Source organism: Spea bombifrons, chromosome 1, assembly GCF_027358695.1.
Source record: "Spea bombifrons isolate aSpeBom1 chromosome 1, aSpeBom1.2.pri, whole genome shotgun sequence".
NCBI classification, from domain to species: Eukaryota; Metazoa; Chordata; class Amphibia; order Anura; family Pelobatidae; genus Spea; species Spea bombifrons.
This window is the reverse complement of record NC_071087.1, coordinates 118,716,128-118,730,363: the sequence shown is the minus strand read 5'-3', so window position 1 is coordinate 118,730,363 and position 14,236 is coordinate 118,716,128. Positions and strand designations below refer to the sequence as shown.

At 39.3% G+C, this 14,236-nt stretch overlaps 1 protein-coding gene across 1 annotated transcript; it reads left to right on the top strand.

The window, feature by feature from the left end:
* The first annotated feature begins 2,225 nt into the window (after positions 1 to 2,225).
* Positions 2,226 to 13,133, top strand: SMARCB1 (SWI/SNF related, matrix associated, actin dependent regulator of chromatin, subfamily b, member 1). Its single transcript, XM_053470683.1, has 9 exons — positions 2,226 to 2,374; positions 3,138 to 3,258; positions 3,593 to 3,722; positions 4,099 to 4,236; positions 7,174 to 7,301; positions 7,950 to 8,116; positions 8,657 to 8,847; positions 9,993 to 10,124; positions 12,662 to 13,133. The coding sequence occupies exons 1-9, from the start codon at positions 2,246 to 2,248 to the stop codon at positions 12,699 to 12,701; spliced, it is 1,176 nt and encodes a 391-aa protein (XP_053326658.1). The 5' UTR covers positions 2,226 to 2,245; the 3' UTR covers positions 12,702 to 13,133.
* Positions 13,134 to 14,236: the final 1,103 nt, after the last annotated feature.

The following is a 14,236-nucleotide window of genomic DNA, read 5'->3' as shown; positions in this document are numbered from 1 at the left end:
ATGGACCTGTTGGTCGGATCGTTCCGTTGGATGCAAGGCTAGTACATGCATTTTTTACAATTTATCCCAGAATCACTTGAAAGAAAGAAAGAAAGAAAGAAAGATTCTCTTGCTGTCTTCTACGTATAGACAAATAAATTAAGGGAAAGAGAGAGAGCTTATGCTACCTGATAGAGACAAAATATACAGGGAATGAGTGACAACTGAAACATAATGGGTCCTAAGGCAATAATGTTGTTTCACATAATAATATTCAGACAGTCAATGTGTTGGCGCCAGATGTATGGAATGAAAGGATGTTTGAACAGGTAGCATTTTAACATTAAAACGAGACATTAGTTACATTGGTGACGTGATGACAGCACCACATATATAACATGAAAAACAGCTAAAAAGATACATTTCATAACCTTTTTTAGTAATATGTAGTATCATTAGCACTTTAAGTGTCAGATGGAGTCCCTAATGTGATTCCATAAAAGTCCTTAGAAGACACATTTGGATCACATTCATTAATTTTTCTTGAATGCTCTTGTTTTATTGGTTTTCTCAAAAGGTTGGCGAGGTCAGTGAAAAGGGTTACTTTGTTGAGTGAGGGCTTTTTTTGTAACCAGAGACAATACACACATCTATCTCTGGCCACATTACTATATTTCCAAGCAACTGTGTTAGGCCATTTTTCCCCAAATAATTTCCCAGTAAATTGGGTACAGAACATTTCAAGGTGTTTAGCTAGTATGTGTAACAGTAACTGCAGAGAGTGAGCACTCTGGTTAGGCAGCTTGATAAAACTCCCACTGTTGGGAGTATTTGACTAGGACATTACTGTTCACATAATCACTATACCATCATAACAGTACCCCAACTCTGAAACAGAGCACTATTACCTTGGGCTGAATCACAAACACATTCCCAGTAATGGTAAACTGCTACTTGTTTGGGATTATTATTTTTATTGTGACCCTGTCTATACCCTGCCTGCAATGTTCCATCTCATTTTTCTTACTTGGCATGTGCAGAAAATTTCTCTTGTGCAAAAATTTTCACAGAGCAAACATTTTGTGTGCACAATATCCGCGCCGCATTAAGTTTCAAATTTTTTTTTTTTTTTCTTTTTTGGGGAAAAACTGTTGTGCGCACAATTTTTGGACGTGTGCGCTCTCTAAAAAAGCTATGTGCGCGGGCACAAGCGCACAGCTTAGAGGGAACACTGCCTGCCTGGCCATAGTTGGTGGTCTTCTCATGGGGTGGGAGAGCACTGCTCCTTCGTAGTGCAGCTGAGCAGAATAAAATATAGCTGTGTGCAACAGAATCCTCTCCAATAACCAGACAAGGCTTTTTAAGCTCCCACCCTACATTCACATTTTCACTATCCTTCTAGATTGTAAACCAGGCCCTCCTTATCTCGTTTCTGTGAGTTGAATTGTTGTTATTTACAACATGTCATGTTTACCTATTGTAGAGTGCTCCAGAATACGATGGTGCTATATTAACCCCTTGACAACAATTGACAGTGCAGGCACATCACACAAAAGTCAGTTAATGACAATTGACGTGCCTAGCACGTCATGACTTTAAACGGGTGTAGAAAGCAATGAGTAACAGATTTTTCAAGTAAAAGTCAGAAAACGGCATATTTTTCACCATATTTTTTTTTTTTATAGTAAATGATATGATACAATCAAAATAACGAAAGCCCTTCTTCTCCTGAATAAAAACAATGTATAACTTGTGTGGGTTCAGTAAACGGGAGAGAAGAAAATTACAGCTAAACATGTGCACCGCAGAAATGTTAAAACTGCCATTGTCACCAAGGGTACAAAATGAAAATCAGCCATTGTCACGAAGGGGTTAAACAAAAAATAACACAAACCGTTAAACTGTATTCAAAAACAAACTGCATGCCACACTGGCCATGAAATCTCTTTCAGGTAAACCTGTCAATTGCAAATGAGTGGATGATAGGTGTATTAATTGCAAATATGTAGCACTGCAGGCAAGCCAACTTCCCACCGATACATCCGCTCGGAAAGCGGTTAACGTGATCTGCTCGTGGTTAAATAACTGCTGGACTAAAAGCGAAAGACAGCATATGTATCGCTTCCAGTGCATCCAACTGTACTCAGACGTAGTTCCGCTACCAAATGCGCAAGCGCAGCATACCCAGCCTCGCAAAATCACCGAGCTCGCGCATCACTGCTTTTGTTGTTTCACGCATGCGCCGTTCGGTTTTGTTGTTCGGCGCATGCTCAGTGCGGCGGGCCCGGCGCTGGGAGACGGCAGAATGATTATGGCGCTGAGTAAAACGTTCGGCCAGAAGCCGGTGAAATTCCAGTTGGAAGAGGATGGGGAGTTCTATATGATCGGGTCTGAGGTATGAGATCGCTGTCTTAGTCCGTGGCGGAGTCGCACGATGTCTTGGGGCCTAAAATTCAAATACAGGCCTTGGACAAAGGGTCGGGGGAGGGGAGGTTGGAAGGTATGGTTTGAAAAGGTAAATACAGTTTAATAGGCGAAATGAAAGGAGGTGTGACGTAGATCTGGCGCGGACAGCAAGTTAATGGCAAATGTATGGGACATGTTATATGTTTACACTGGATACTGTTATCTCACCATGGAACATACAACTACATTAACGTTTGGTTTCATATGAATTATGTCTTCAGACTCAAGCCATGGTGCAATTTAATGTAATGCATTGTAACACTACATACACATAGACTGCAAGCTCTTCAGACTAAATCTCACCAGATGCCAGCTATATTGTGCAGCACACCAAGATAGTTATTTGAGTTTAATATCCATAACCTACAAGGTAATTGTTTGTAAGCCATGTTAATATAAATACGTGCTCAAGAATCTGAAGCATGGATAATAACTTGTGCAAAACAAGCCGTAAATGGTAATATAATGAGGGAATTGAACATTGTATGGGGTAGACTAAAGGCTATTCTGAATATCAAAGGCCAAGTAGCAAATAAAGTTTGTGTTTTTAACTGAAGGAAAATAGGCCGACTTGATGCGCCATCAGATTCTGGTTCTGTCACCAGCGCGGTTCCGTTTTGTTTATAAAGTTATTGTCATTTGACTGCCAGAGGTGTCAACGTAATACTTTTCTCTCTTGCTCCTGCTTTCAGGTGGGCAATTACCTGCGTATGTTTAGAGGTTCATTATATAAGAGGTACCCTTCCCTTTGGAGACGTCTGGCAACCGTTGAAGAAAGAAAGAAAATTGTAGCCTCTTCTCACGGGAAGAAATGTAAACATATCATTTATTTACCAACATATTCATATTTTTGTTATTTGTTACATTTTCTACACAATTTGTGCTTTTATTGTATATGTGTCCTGATATATTGCTGTGTATAGTTCATGAATGTTGACATATATAATTTTAAACTTAATGTGTAGTTTACAATACTCAGTTTACGTTATAGCTTAAAATTGTAATTGATATTTGTAGTCTTATCTATATCATGTCCCGTTTGTGCTTACATTTTTTTTTAATTGCCCACCAAGTTTCTCTGTCTCCGACAAACTTGAGTGTTCTGGTTGATGCATACGTGCCTTTTATTGCTATTCCTTCTTGTTAGATCACGGATACACCACATTAGCCACCAGTGTCACCCTCCTGAAAGCTTCTGAAGTAGAGGAGATCCTAGATGGAAACGATGAGAAATACAAAGCGGTTTCAATCAGCACAGAGCCACCAACCTACCTCAGGTCAGATTGATTGTTACAGCTTGACTGGCAAGAATAAAAAGTATAAAGCTTGAATGAGAATTGTCGTCTTCCAGATATTAGGAATCCTAATTGTTATGCTTTAGTAAGACATATTTATTAGGTTTTGGTTCATGTAAGCTTGGGTTTGGGTTTTGCAATAAAGCACAGCAAGCAATACCAAGAATTGTTTTCCATTAAATTATTCTGCACCTCTGTTACTCATTCCCCACACTTTCCCCACCTTAGGGTTAGGTGAAATCAAGAACAAAAGGCTGTATGTAACAAAATATGATTTGAGCTTTGTAGCTACATTCATTACTAAGCACAGGGTGTATAACATTTTCTCACTCATTTACCACTTTTCAACTTATTGCAGGGAACAGAAGGCAAAGAGGAACAGCCAGTGGGTACCAACATTGCCCAATAGTTCTCACCATCTGGATGCTGTTCCGTGCTCCACTACTATCAACAGGAACCGCATGGGCCGTGACAAGAAAAGGACCTTCCCACTCTGGTGAGAGTTACTTTTGTAGCTGTTTCAAAATGCATAATACTGCCAAAATAACCATAATGAATGCACAATAGAAGTGCAGTTAATGTTGTGGGTTTTTTGTCTATGAAAAGCTGCAGCTCATTTGGTTAGAGGCCGAAGATCATCTTATCATAATGCAGATTTCGTTAATTAGCGCAGGTTTCTCAGACATAGATCATGCTTAAAATAACTTCAGATTCATTTTATGTTTCATTTTTGGCTAATTCTAATTTCCTGTCTCTCCGGTTGAGAATAAATACGGAAAGCTTTTTTTTTTCTTTTCATAAACATCTCTCACTGTCTCTCTCACTCCCACTCCCACTCCCCTTGGCCTATCCACCAGTCTTGTCTGTGCCCCCGGCACCCTCTCCCTAGATCTCTCTGTACCCACTGCCTGGGGAGATTGTCAGTCTGTGTGAGGAGTGTGCAGCTGCAGAGTGGAAACTGATTTGAGAGAGGGGAGGGATTGTGTGTAGTGTACACAGTAGGGCTGCAACAACTAATCGATAAAATCGATAATAATCGATAATGAAATTCGTTGGCAACGAATTTCATTATCGATTAGTTGAATCGATTATTATCGATTATAAAACGAGGGTTTTTTCAGAGCAAACGCTCTGAAAAATCCCCCTCATTATATAATCCGTTTAGTCTGACTCACCGTCTCACAGCAGCAGCTCCTACTTACTCCCCCTCCCTGTAATCACTGTGACAACTGGCCCCGCCCCTTCCTTCTCCAGGCCAGAACCACATGGCTGTGACACTCATCTAACTGTAAGTATATGTGTGTATATATATATATATATATATATATATATATAATGTGTGTGTGTGTGTATATATATATATATATATATATGTGTGTATATATATATGTGTATATATGTATGTAATATATATATATATTTGGGCTACTGAAAGTTAGGGGAGGTGGGGGTTAATTTAGGGGCAGTTATGGTTAGTGGGGTGTTTAGGGTTAATTTAGGGGCAGTTATGTTAATAGGGTGTTTAGGGTTAATTTAGGAGCAGCTGTGGTTAATGGGGTGTTTGGGGTTAATTTGAGGCAGTTGTGGTTAATGGTGTGTTTAGGGTTAATTTAGGGGATGCTGTGGTTGATGGGGTCTTTAGGGTTAATTTAGGGGATGCTGTGGTTAAGGGGGTGTTAAGGGTTAATTTAGGGGCAGTTATGGTTAATGGGGAGTTTAGGGTTAATTTAGGGGAATCTAAATCCTGGGGGCAGTGAAGTGACATATCTGGGGGTATAAGGCATATACATTTTATATAAGGCATATGTGGGGAGGGCAGTGTGGCATGTCTGGGGAGGACGGAGTGGTGTATCAGGGTGTATAAGGCATATCTGGGGTAGAGTGGCATATCTGGGGGTAGAGAAGTGGCATGTCTGGGAGGCAGGGTGGCATGTCTGGGGAGGATGGAGTGGGGTATCAGGGGATATAAGGCGTATCAGGCACAGTGGCAGATGTGGGAGGCAGCGTGGCAGATGTGGGAGGCAGCGTGGCAGATGTGGGAGGCAGCATGGTGTGGCATATGTGGGGAGGGCATGGTGGCATGTCTGGGGAGGATGGAGTGGTGTTTCAGGGGGTATAAGGCGTATCAGGCACAGTGGCATGTGGGAGGCAGCGTGGAGTGGCATATGTGGGAGGCAGCGTGGAGTGGCAGATGTGGGAGGCAGCATGGCGTGGCATATGTTGGAGGCAGCGTGGAGTGGCAGATGGAGGCAGCGTGGTGTGGTATATGTGGGAGGCAGCGTGGAGTGCTGTGGTAGGCAGCGTGGCATATGTGGGGGGGCAGCATGGCATGTCTGGGAGGCAGCGTAGCAAGCCTGGGCTCAAATGTGCATATATTGGGGGGCTGGTTGGGAAATAAAGACAAGAAATGTATTATCAAAGTTTTTTTATTCTGCTGTTTGTATTTAACATCATTTGTTTAGTAAATTATTTTAAATAAATGAAAAATTTACATTCATTTTTTTATCCGATTAATCGATTAATCGAAAAAATAATCGGCCAACTAATCGATTATTAAAATAATCGTTAGTTGCAGCCCTAGTACACAGTGCCTGCAATAGAGGCTGTCCTAAATTAATGCACAGCTTTCCTTACAGGCACTGAAATGGTTAATTGTTATTTACATATTATACTAGTAGTTTATATATTATATTAGTTTGATAACATTGTGTACGTTTAGCTCCAGTAGCCAGTATTCGGAAAGATGTGCCTACCTGGTGGTAAAGTCTCTTTTTTTTTCTTGAGAAACATAAAAAATGAATTTCAGAGCAGCTAAAACCAATTCAGCTAATCTAGCCTGCCTCTTTTATCTGCTTTAGAGGCTCAGATGTTAATCAGTCCTTGGTCTTGTCTTAGATTCAGCAGCCATATGCCTATCCCATGTGTGTTTTAAATTCCCTCACTGTGTTATAGCCTCTACCATTTCTGCTTGGAGCCTGTTTCACTCATCCACCACCCTCTCAGTAAAGTAAATCTTCCTGGCGTTAAGTAATGTTTGCCGAGATGACTGTTAGTAAGTATATCTTGTGCCAGGGGGTGTGTTCGGACGAATACATCTCCTGTATAGAAAATGCCAATTGGGGAGGTTGTTGACAAAAATACAAAGGATCATTTCAGGATCATTTCCATCATATTAAGGTGTGTATGGTATGTCCTGTTATGTAAATCCTTCTCGGTTTATAACTGTAGTAGGATTGATCTAATTTTGCATTCATATTCAGTGATAAACCTCACTCATAAGTAATGCAGGAATCTAATACAAAACAGGTTGTATTACAGGTTTTTAGCTCTACCTTTATTTCTGATGTTGGGTAGCATCAATATGCATTGTATAAGATGATTATGTATGTCATCCAATTGTATTGCTAATCAATAAACTTTTTTTATTTAATAGCTTTGATGATCACGACCCAGCCGTAATCCATGAGAATGCATCTCAACCCGAAGTGCTTGTTCCGATCAGATTGGACATGGAGATAGATGGACAGAAGTTGCGAGATGCTTTTACGTGGAACATGAATGGTACGTACAGGGACTCAATCTATTTGACATTTACAACCTCCTAATCCTAGTAACAAATAATCTTCTTGTGACTATAACGGCAGTACTTCATTTCCCTAGTGTAATTATGATGTTAAACTCTGTTAGAAACCTTTGCAATAAATAGTTGTTTGTGAAATGACATTTTAACAATTTTGCCTGCCATAATATATTGTCTTAGTAGTTGTCTTATTGTTTTGTAATACATTGTTGAATTTATACCTAGTTAACTATTAATTAACCAGTTATTTGGCATTGTTTGACCACTCCTTGCCCTCTCATCTTATGCTTGTTGCAATCTCTAAGCTGACTTTTTTTTCTTTGGTAGCCACAGATTCATTTACAAGTTATTGCTTGTGGCTGTACAGATGTTTTCTTTTAAAATTTAAATATATAGAAGGTGCTAGTTATATCAATACACTATCGTGTGTGCGCTAGTTAACCCTGTATGAGATGGCACCATTGTTTTTTGGGTTTTTTTTTTTTTTTATATGAGCTGTATTTCTTGTAATACATGACTGTTGAATCCTTATCAAAAACTGCTATTTAAGTACTATAGGAGTTATATGAGAAAACACATTGGAAGTAGCTCTTTTCACTAACCATGTTTTTTTGTTTCCTTTACCTCAGAAAAATTAATGACTCCAGAAATGTTTGCTGAGATTCTGTGTGACGACTTAGACCTGAACCCACTTGCATTTGTTCCTGCCATTGCTTCAGCAATCCGCCAACAGATTGAGTCTTATCCTACTGACAGTATCCTAGAGGACCAGTCTGACCAGAGAGTTATCATAAAGGTACATCTAAGAGACCAAAAAAATCTTAGGTGTTCTCGGAAAGCTGAAAATGACCAATGCATTTTTACAATCAACTTTTACAAACACAGATGCAAAATAATGCAATTAATGCTTATACTTAATACTGTGCTTTAAACATAAAAAAAATCTTGTCTTTTAGTACATGTTTAAGCATACTGTGTACAGCGTAGTGCCCTATATATATATAATAGGCATGACATTTTTTCTCTTAAGCAGGTTGCTGTAAAATATAGCACTTAACGGAATACAAAAAACAAAATGCATTTTATTTTAGCATTATTTGTGTCCTTTCTCGGTTTCCAGTCTACTAGTCCGTTCCTTTGAGTTTGAATGGTTATTTGAGGGAACAAGCTTGAGTTGCATTGTACACAGTCATACTGCATGTCTTTATTAGTTTCTAAGGGGCTACTTTTAAATTGCCCGGTTCCCCCTTGTATCCACTGAAACAAAGCAACGAGGCAGTGCTAGGAGCTTTGCCTGGAAGATGGTGACAGCATGTTTCCATTTGTCTTTTACCAGCTTAATATCCACGTTGGCAACATTTCCTTGGTGGACCAGTTTGAATGGGACATGTCGGAGAAGGAGAACTCCCCTGAAAAGTTTGCGTTGAAGTTATGTTCAGAACTGGGGCTGGGTGGGGAGTTTGTTACCACTATTGCATACAGCATTCGAGGGCAGCTCAGCTGGCACCAGAAGACATATGCATTCAGGTAAAGGGCTGGGCATATCCACTTGTTTCGGTCATTTGTAGTGGATATATTCACTTCTTGTTTGTGGGCATAGTTTCAAATTATCTTATGCAGCATCAGGTTTTAATTTCTGAAACGTTAAAGGCCCATATCTTCAAAATAGGACGTTCTATCCATTTTCCCCATTCCATGAGGTTTTAAGTATTTTCTTCAGTTTTGTGCTTTTCTGATAAGTTATTTTCTGTGTACTTATGATATTCTTCTGTGCATGATATTGATATGAAGCGCTGTGTAAATTGTTGGCGCTTTATGAATAAGATGACGATGTTTTGCAACACAGCAGGCACATTATATATTTAATAGGCATATGCTATGATCCATGGTACTATTCTGGTGCATTACTTAAAGGAACCACCAGTTTTCTGCCAAAAACCCTATGCAAAGCTACTAATTCCTTACGCTGGGACATCAATATCCAAGCTTATCTAGAAGGCATGTGTCTCAATGACCGACATGGTGCATGTCAGGAGGCAGCCACACGTAAACAAAGATGCTTCTCTTGCTACTTAGGATAGAAAAAGGGATTTTGCTTCACTGATCTGAAAAATGTGCATGGCTGCCCCTTCAAAACCAATAATATACTCTTTTTGTTATATGTATTGTCTAAACTTGATGACTGGTGATGCAAACATGTCTATGTAAACAATTACTACTTCCAAGTTTATACTAAGCAAAACTGTAACCCAGGGCAGTTTTCAGATAGGCTTTTCCTTTGATTTATTTTGGTTGCGTATTCTATCTAAATGTGCGATACAGGATCTCTTGAGTGGACTAATTTAAGAATACAAATGAATGCCTTTTATTAACAAGCTGACCACTCCAGCTGCAGGAAGAAAATCAAAACAGATTGCAATAAATTGCAAACCTGGAATATGTTTTGGCTTAATTTGCAGGGTTTTGGGATGAATCAGAGAGAGAGGCAAATAATGTTTACAGTCACATTTTACAATATTATGATATTGTTTAAATGTTGTAAATTCATCATTTTAGCTGTTGGATTTTCAGTTAACGCAGTATTTTCTTGGGAATAACGGTATAAATAAATTTGCATTGCCCTGTAAAAACTGTGAACTTTAATGTGTTTTACGTATCTTGTTTGGTTTCAGTGAAAACCCGCTACCGACGGTTGAGATTGCAATCCGGAATACAGGTGATGCGGACCAGTGGTGCCCCCTCCTGGAGACCCTTACTGACGCCGAAATGGAGAAGAAAATCCGGGATCAGGACAGGAACACCAGGTGCCACCGCCGTTTCATACGCTTTTCCTTCCGAGCTTCCCGCCGGGGTAGAATATAGTCAACAAGGTGGCATTTCCTCAAAGCGTCCACGAGGAAGACCTATCTGCTTTTGCGCACCAGCCTATGAAGTGATGTGTCTTTATCTGTGTCTGTGCCGTCGTTGCTTCAGCCGATGGAGCTACTTTATTAATCATAATTGCACTTTGCAAGTGATGTGTTGATATTTTACTTGACGTTAGCTGGTGGGATTGGACATTTCTCCCAGTGCTCGCCTTTAGCTTAGTAGCACCGTTCATACCAAAATTATTTTTATGCTCTTATTAGTTTCTTTTTTCAATTCTGTCCCCTATTCTTTATTTGGCCTTATAGCCTAACGCACTTAAAACTTCTTTCCAAATTTCACCTTTGTCTCACATTGAGATGATCTGAAACCCTCCAACTTTCCTTTTTCTGCCTTGGAGTGCCTAATGTATTGTAGGTCTCTCTGGCAGCCAAAAGTTTTAATCTTTGATAGGTAACGTCAAATCCACAATGCTCGCTAGGATTGTAGCTTTTCATGAGTTAGGCTTTGTTTCGGTGCTCTTTATATTGAGCAGTACTGTAAATGTCTGGTGCCAAAAACATGCTTGACTGTCAGTTGCCATGTTAAATAGATAACCTTGCTGCTTTATATGCTAAACATAACCGTTTAACTCTTGTCTGTTCCGGCTGAGCATAGCTCTGCTGAAATAAGCTGTTGGTAAAGTGGGTATCCTTTGTCACTGACCGATTAGTGGCTTTATGATGTGTAAGTGCAGTGTCATTGTAAGCTTATTAGGGCTTTTGTTGTTTCTTTTTCTCTGTGACAGTCAATGTAGTTTACAGTATTATTTTCTTGGAGGGTGAGGAAAACATTGTTTACAGTTGTAAGGAAGGTACGCCAAAAATGTATGTTGAGTTGTACGAATCTTGCGCTCTGTGTTGGGACACAGACTTTTTTGAGGCTGCACAAAAAGGTCCAGGTCATAAATAGTTAAAGACCACTTAATCCTCCTATACTGCAAATTATATTCTTCAGCTGTTACTGGCCAGCCAAGTATTGCTGGACAATTTTATGGCTGGCCTGTATGCTATTGAATAAGTTAAATGATGGGCATTATGCAATAATTCTAATAATATTTGGGATTTGTTTTAGGGTTAAAACCTTTGGGATCCCAACAGTTGACACACGGAGTTAAACTTGTTAAGCATAAATGCCATTGTAGTGCAATATAAAACCGGGCTGGTGTAACCCTGATGTTTGTAGCAAGGGTTGAATCATGTGTTTTGCAGGTTTGGGCTATATAATTTTTTTAATATAGTTTCATGATCAGTATTGTGACCCCCCCAGCCTGTTTACATTTCTGGTATTGTTCGTTAGGCCTGTCGTTATGAAGAATAAATTAATGTTAATTAGCCTTGTAGTTGGCTATAACTGTACATTCAAAACGGTATTACTGATAAAATCCCCTTTAGGTTTTATACAGCATAGTTTTTTTATTGTTTACACGATTTCATTGGAGTCTTGGTTTGCTTTCATCTTTTTTTGGTATTGTATTCCTTTTATAAAGGGAGACGCGGTTATATGCTTGGAAGCAGTAGGATTGGGGTCTTTTGCCTTTTCTGTTAGAGAGAAGTCTAGTCGTTTGCTGTGTCAAATATGCAACTCGTGAAGTTACCAAGTAATTGACATGTGTTGTTGAGACTGGTCCCTCAAGCCATCTTGAGTGTTTTACCCATCTGCATTGTCTCGGTTTTAAACCTAAACTGGTAATGGCTGTTATAGAGGCAAAGGGCCCTGACACATAAGTGCTAATTATGCGAGGTTATAGAGAATACCAAACACCAATGTGTATTGATCAGTTTTGTAAGTCGTTCCCTTTGGAGAGGTTTATCTGTGTGTAGCCTTAACCCCCTTTACAGGTACTTTCATTAGGAAAGGCGTCCGAACATGCTGTTCGTTTTCCACATTATCAATATGCTGCAAATCTGCCCATTGGCCTAGTTGTTTATCAAAATGTGTGTAAAACAATAGCGTTCTCTTTCTCGTACTTACGGAAGAGAATTAAGATAACGTTAAGGTAATGTTATGCTTTTAGCATACTTAAAAAGTTAATAATAGTATTACATTGATGTCGTTATAAAAATAGTACTGTATAGCTGGGGACTCATTTCTGGGCCAACAATTATCGCTTCCAGCTTCTCCTATTCATTAATGCCTTTATACGTTTTCTATTGATTTTCTAGAAACCTCCATTGTAATCCCTGAATCGGATTTCAGGAGGTCAAAGCACTAAAATAGACAATGTGATTGTTTGTGTGGGCATTTAATGTGGGGATAGATGGTAGTGTAATAGAGATACTACGTATAACATGCAGCATGTTTCTTCGAATGGCTGGTGTGAACAGTGAAAATATCTAACCTCCCCTGTAAACGTGAACCTAAGCCTTAGTGTTAAGATACTCCTGCAGCCTCCGTTATCATTTACCTTGCCCCTCTTCTCTTTTCCTCCTTATAGGCGTATGAGACGTCTTGCCAACACTGCTCCGGCCTGGTAAACAGTCCCCTCCCGACGAAACTCGCGGTTCACATCCTGGAGATGGAACCCCGTCCCATAAATAAACACAATGTAACAGTTTAAAAAAACAAACAAAAACAAACTAAGACTTAAGATTTTTGCAGGAGAGGAGGGTGGTCCCAGCACCTCTTGAGCCTAAATCAGGGGGAGCAGGGGACCCACACATTCCACTATGATAAGCAGCTGGATGCTGCTGAGTTTGGCTCCCTCACACCCCTTCCTTCCATGTACAGAGCGTGATGCATTAGTGCTACCTGACTACCGGAAGACCTGAGACAGATGTCCCAAGCCCTCCTTTATACCTGTGTACGTGATATGTAAAGCTTTTTGTGTTCTATTTTTCATTTGTATAGGTGCCTGATGCACTTGTAGGTAAAACTTTTTAAATAAAATGATTGCTCAATATTCTTTATTACTCGAGTTGTTTTTTTTTTGTGTGTCCGCATTAACTGTTATTTGCTCACAATTAAGGCACCCTGTTTTGCTTCGTGAATGAAGCTTGTTTCGTCCCAATCTGGAGATAAAGTAAGTTCAAGCGAGCCCTAAAACCAGATTTGCTGTTGGCCCTGAAATGAAGTGTAAGTCTGCGCAATGGAGGCATTGCCTGCCCAGTTATGGCTTATTAAGCTGTTTTTTTTCCTGATATGAATTACTGCTAATAGTTCTATCCGTTTATAAACCATGCGGTATGATGTATATAAAATGTTGTACAATAACTGTTTTACTATAAAAATAAACCAATGCATTCTGTCTACATCAGGCAGGACAGACCCTTCCAATGTATCAGATTTGTCCTATGCACACTTTACTGGTGAAAAGCCATACCTACACATTTTTTGAGGGCAGGTTATGTGTTTAACTGTGTTGTCTTTCAGATTACTGAAATCCTGTGTTTAGGTCTTAATGAGCTTTATGCTATTGGGACATTGCATCTCTGCCCTTAACATGAAAACCTAACTTCATCACTACACCAGGTATGTTAAATCTACATGAACGTTTCGGGCTGCAAGGATGCTTAACCTTAACCGTAGCCATGACCTACAGTAAAAAACGACACAATGTTTGTTTCTGGGGATACTATTGTGAAATCGCGGAGCTTGCTTTCTAAAATATATATATATATATATATATATATATATATATATATATAATATATAATGTGAATATTTTATTTAAGTTTGTGACATTATTGCCTGTGCCTACATGCTCAAAAAAAGACCTTACCAGCAGGACGTGCAAACAGAAAGTCAAAGGTTGGTTTTGGGTTTTGTGTTGTTCTTTTTCCAAGAATGCAATCATTTAATGCATATATGATATAAATGTCCCCTTGCAAATGTCTGGGGGCTTCCGCAGAATCCTCTTATGCATTAACCTTTGTCTCGGTTCTTTGCACCTCTCCACACAAGCACCTATAAAACTTTGTATGTGTTTTTTTTTTTTTTTTTTTTTTTTTTTTTAATGATCACAGTGATCATATCGGTAACATCTGTGTTATTGATCTTACAGGGTAATATT

What these genes read in the sequence shown, in the direction of transcription:
- SMARCB1 (XM_053470683.1), top strand. Translation starts at nt 2,246, where the DNA reads ATGCTCAGTGCGGCGGGCCCGGCGCTGGGAGACGGCAGAATGATTATG. An exon ending in CTCTTCTCACGGGAAGAAAT is followed by an intron (nt 3,259 to 3,592) that starts GTAAACATATCA and finishes CCTTCTTGTTAG; the next exon opens with ATCACGGATACACCACATTA. An exon ending in GATCAGGACAGGAACACCAG is followed by an intron (nt 10,125 to 12,661) that starts GTGCCACCGCCG and finishes TCCTCCTTATAG; the next exon opens with GCGTATGAGACGTCTTGCCA.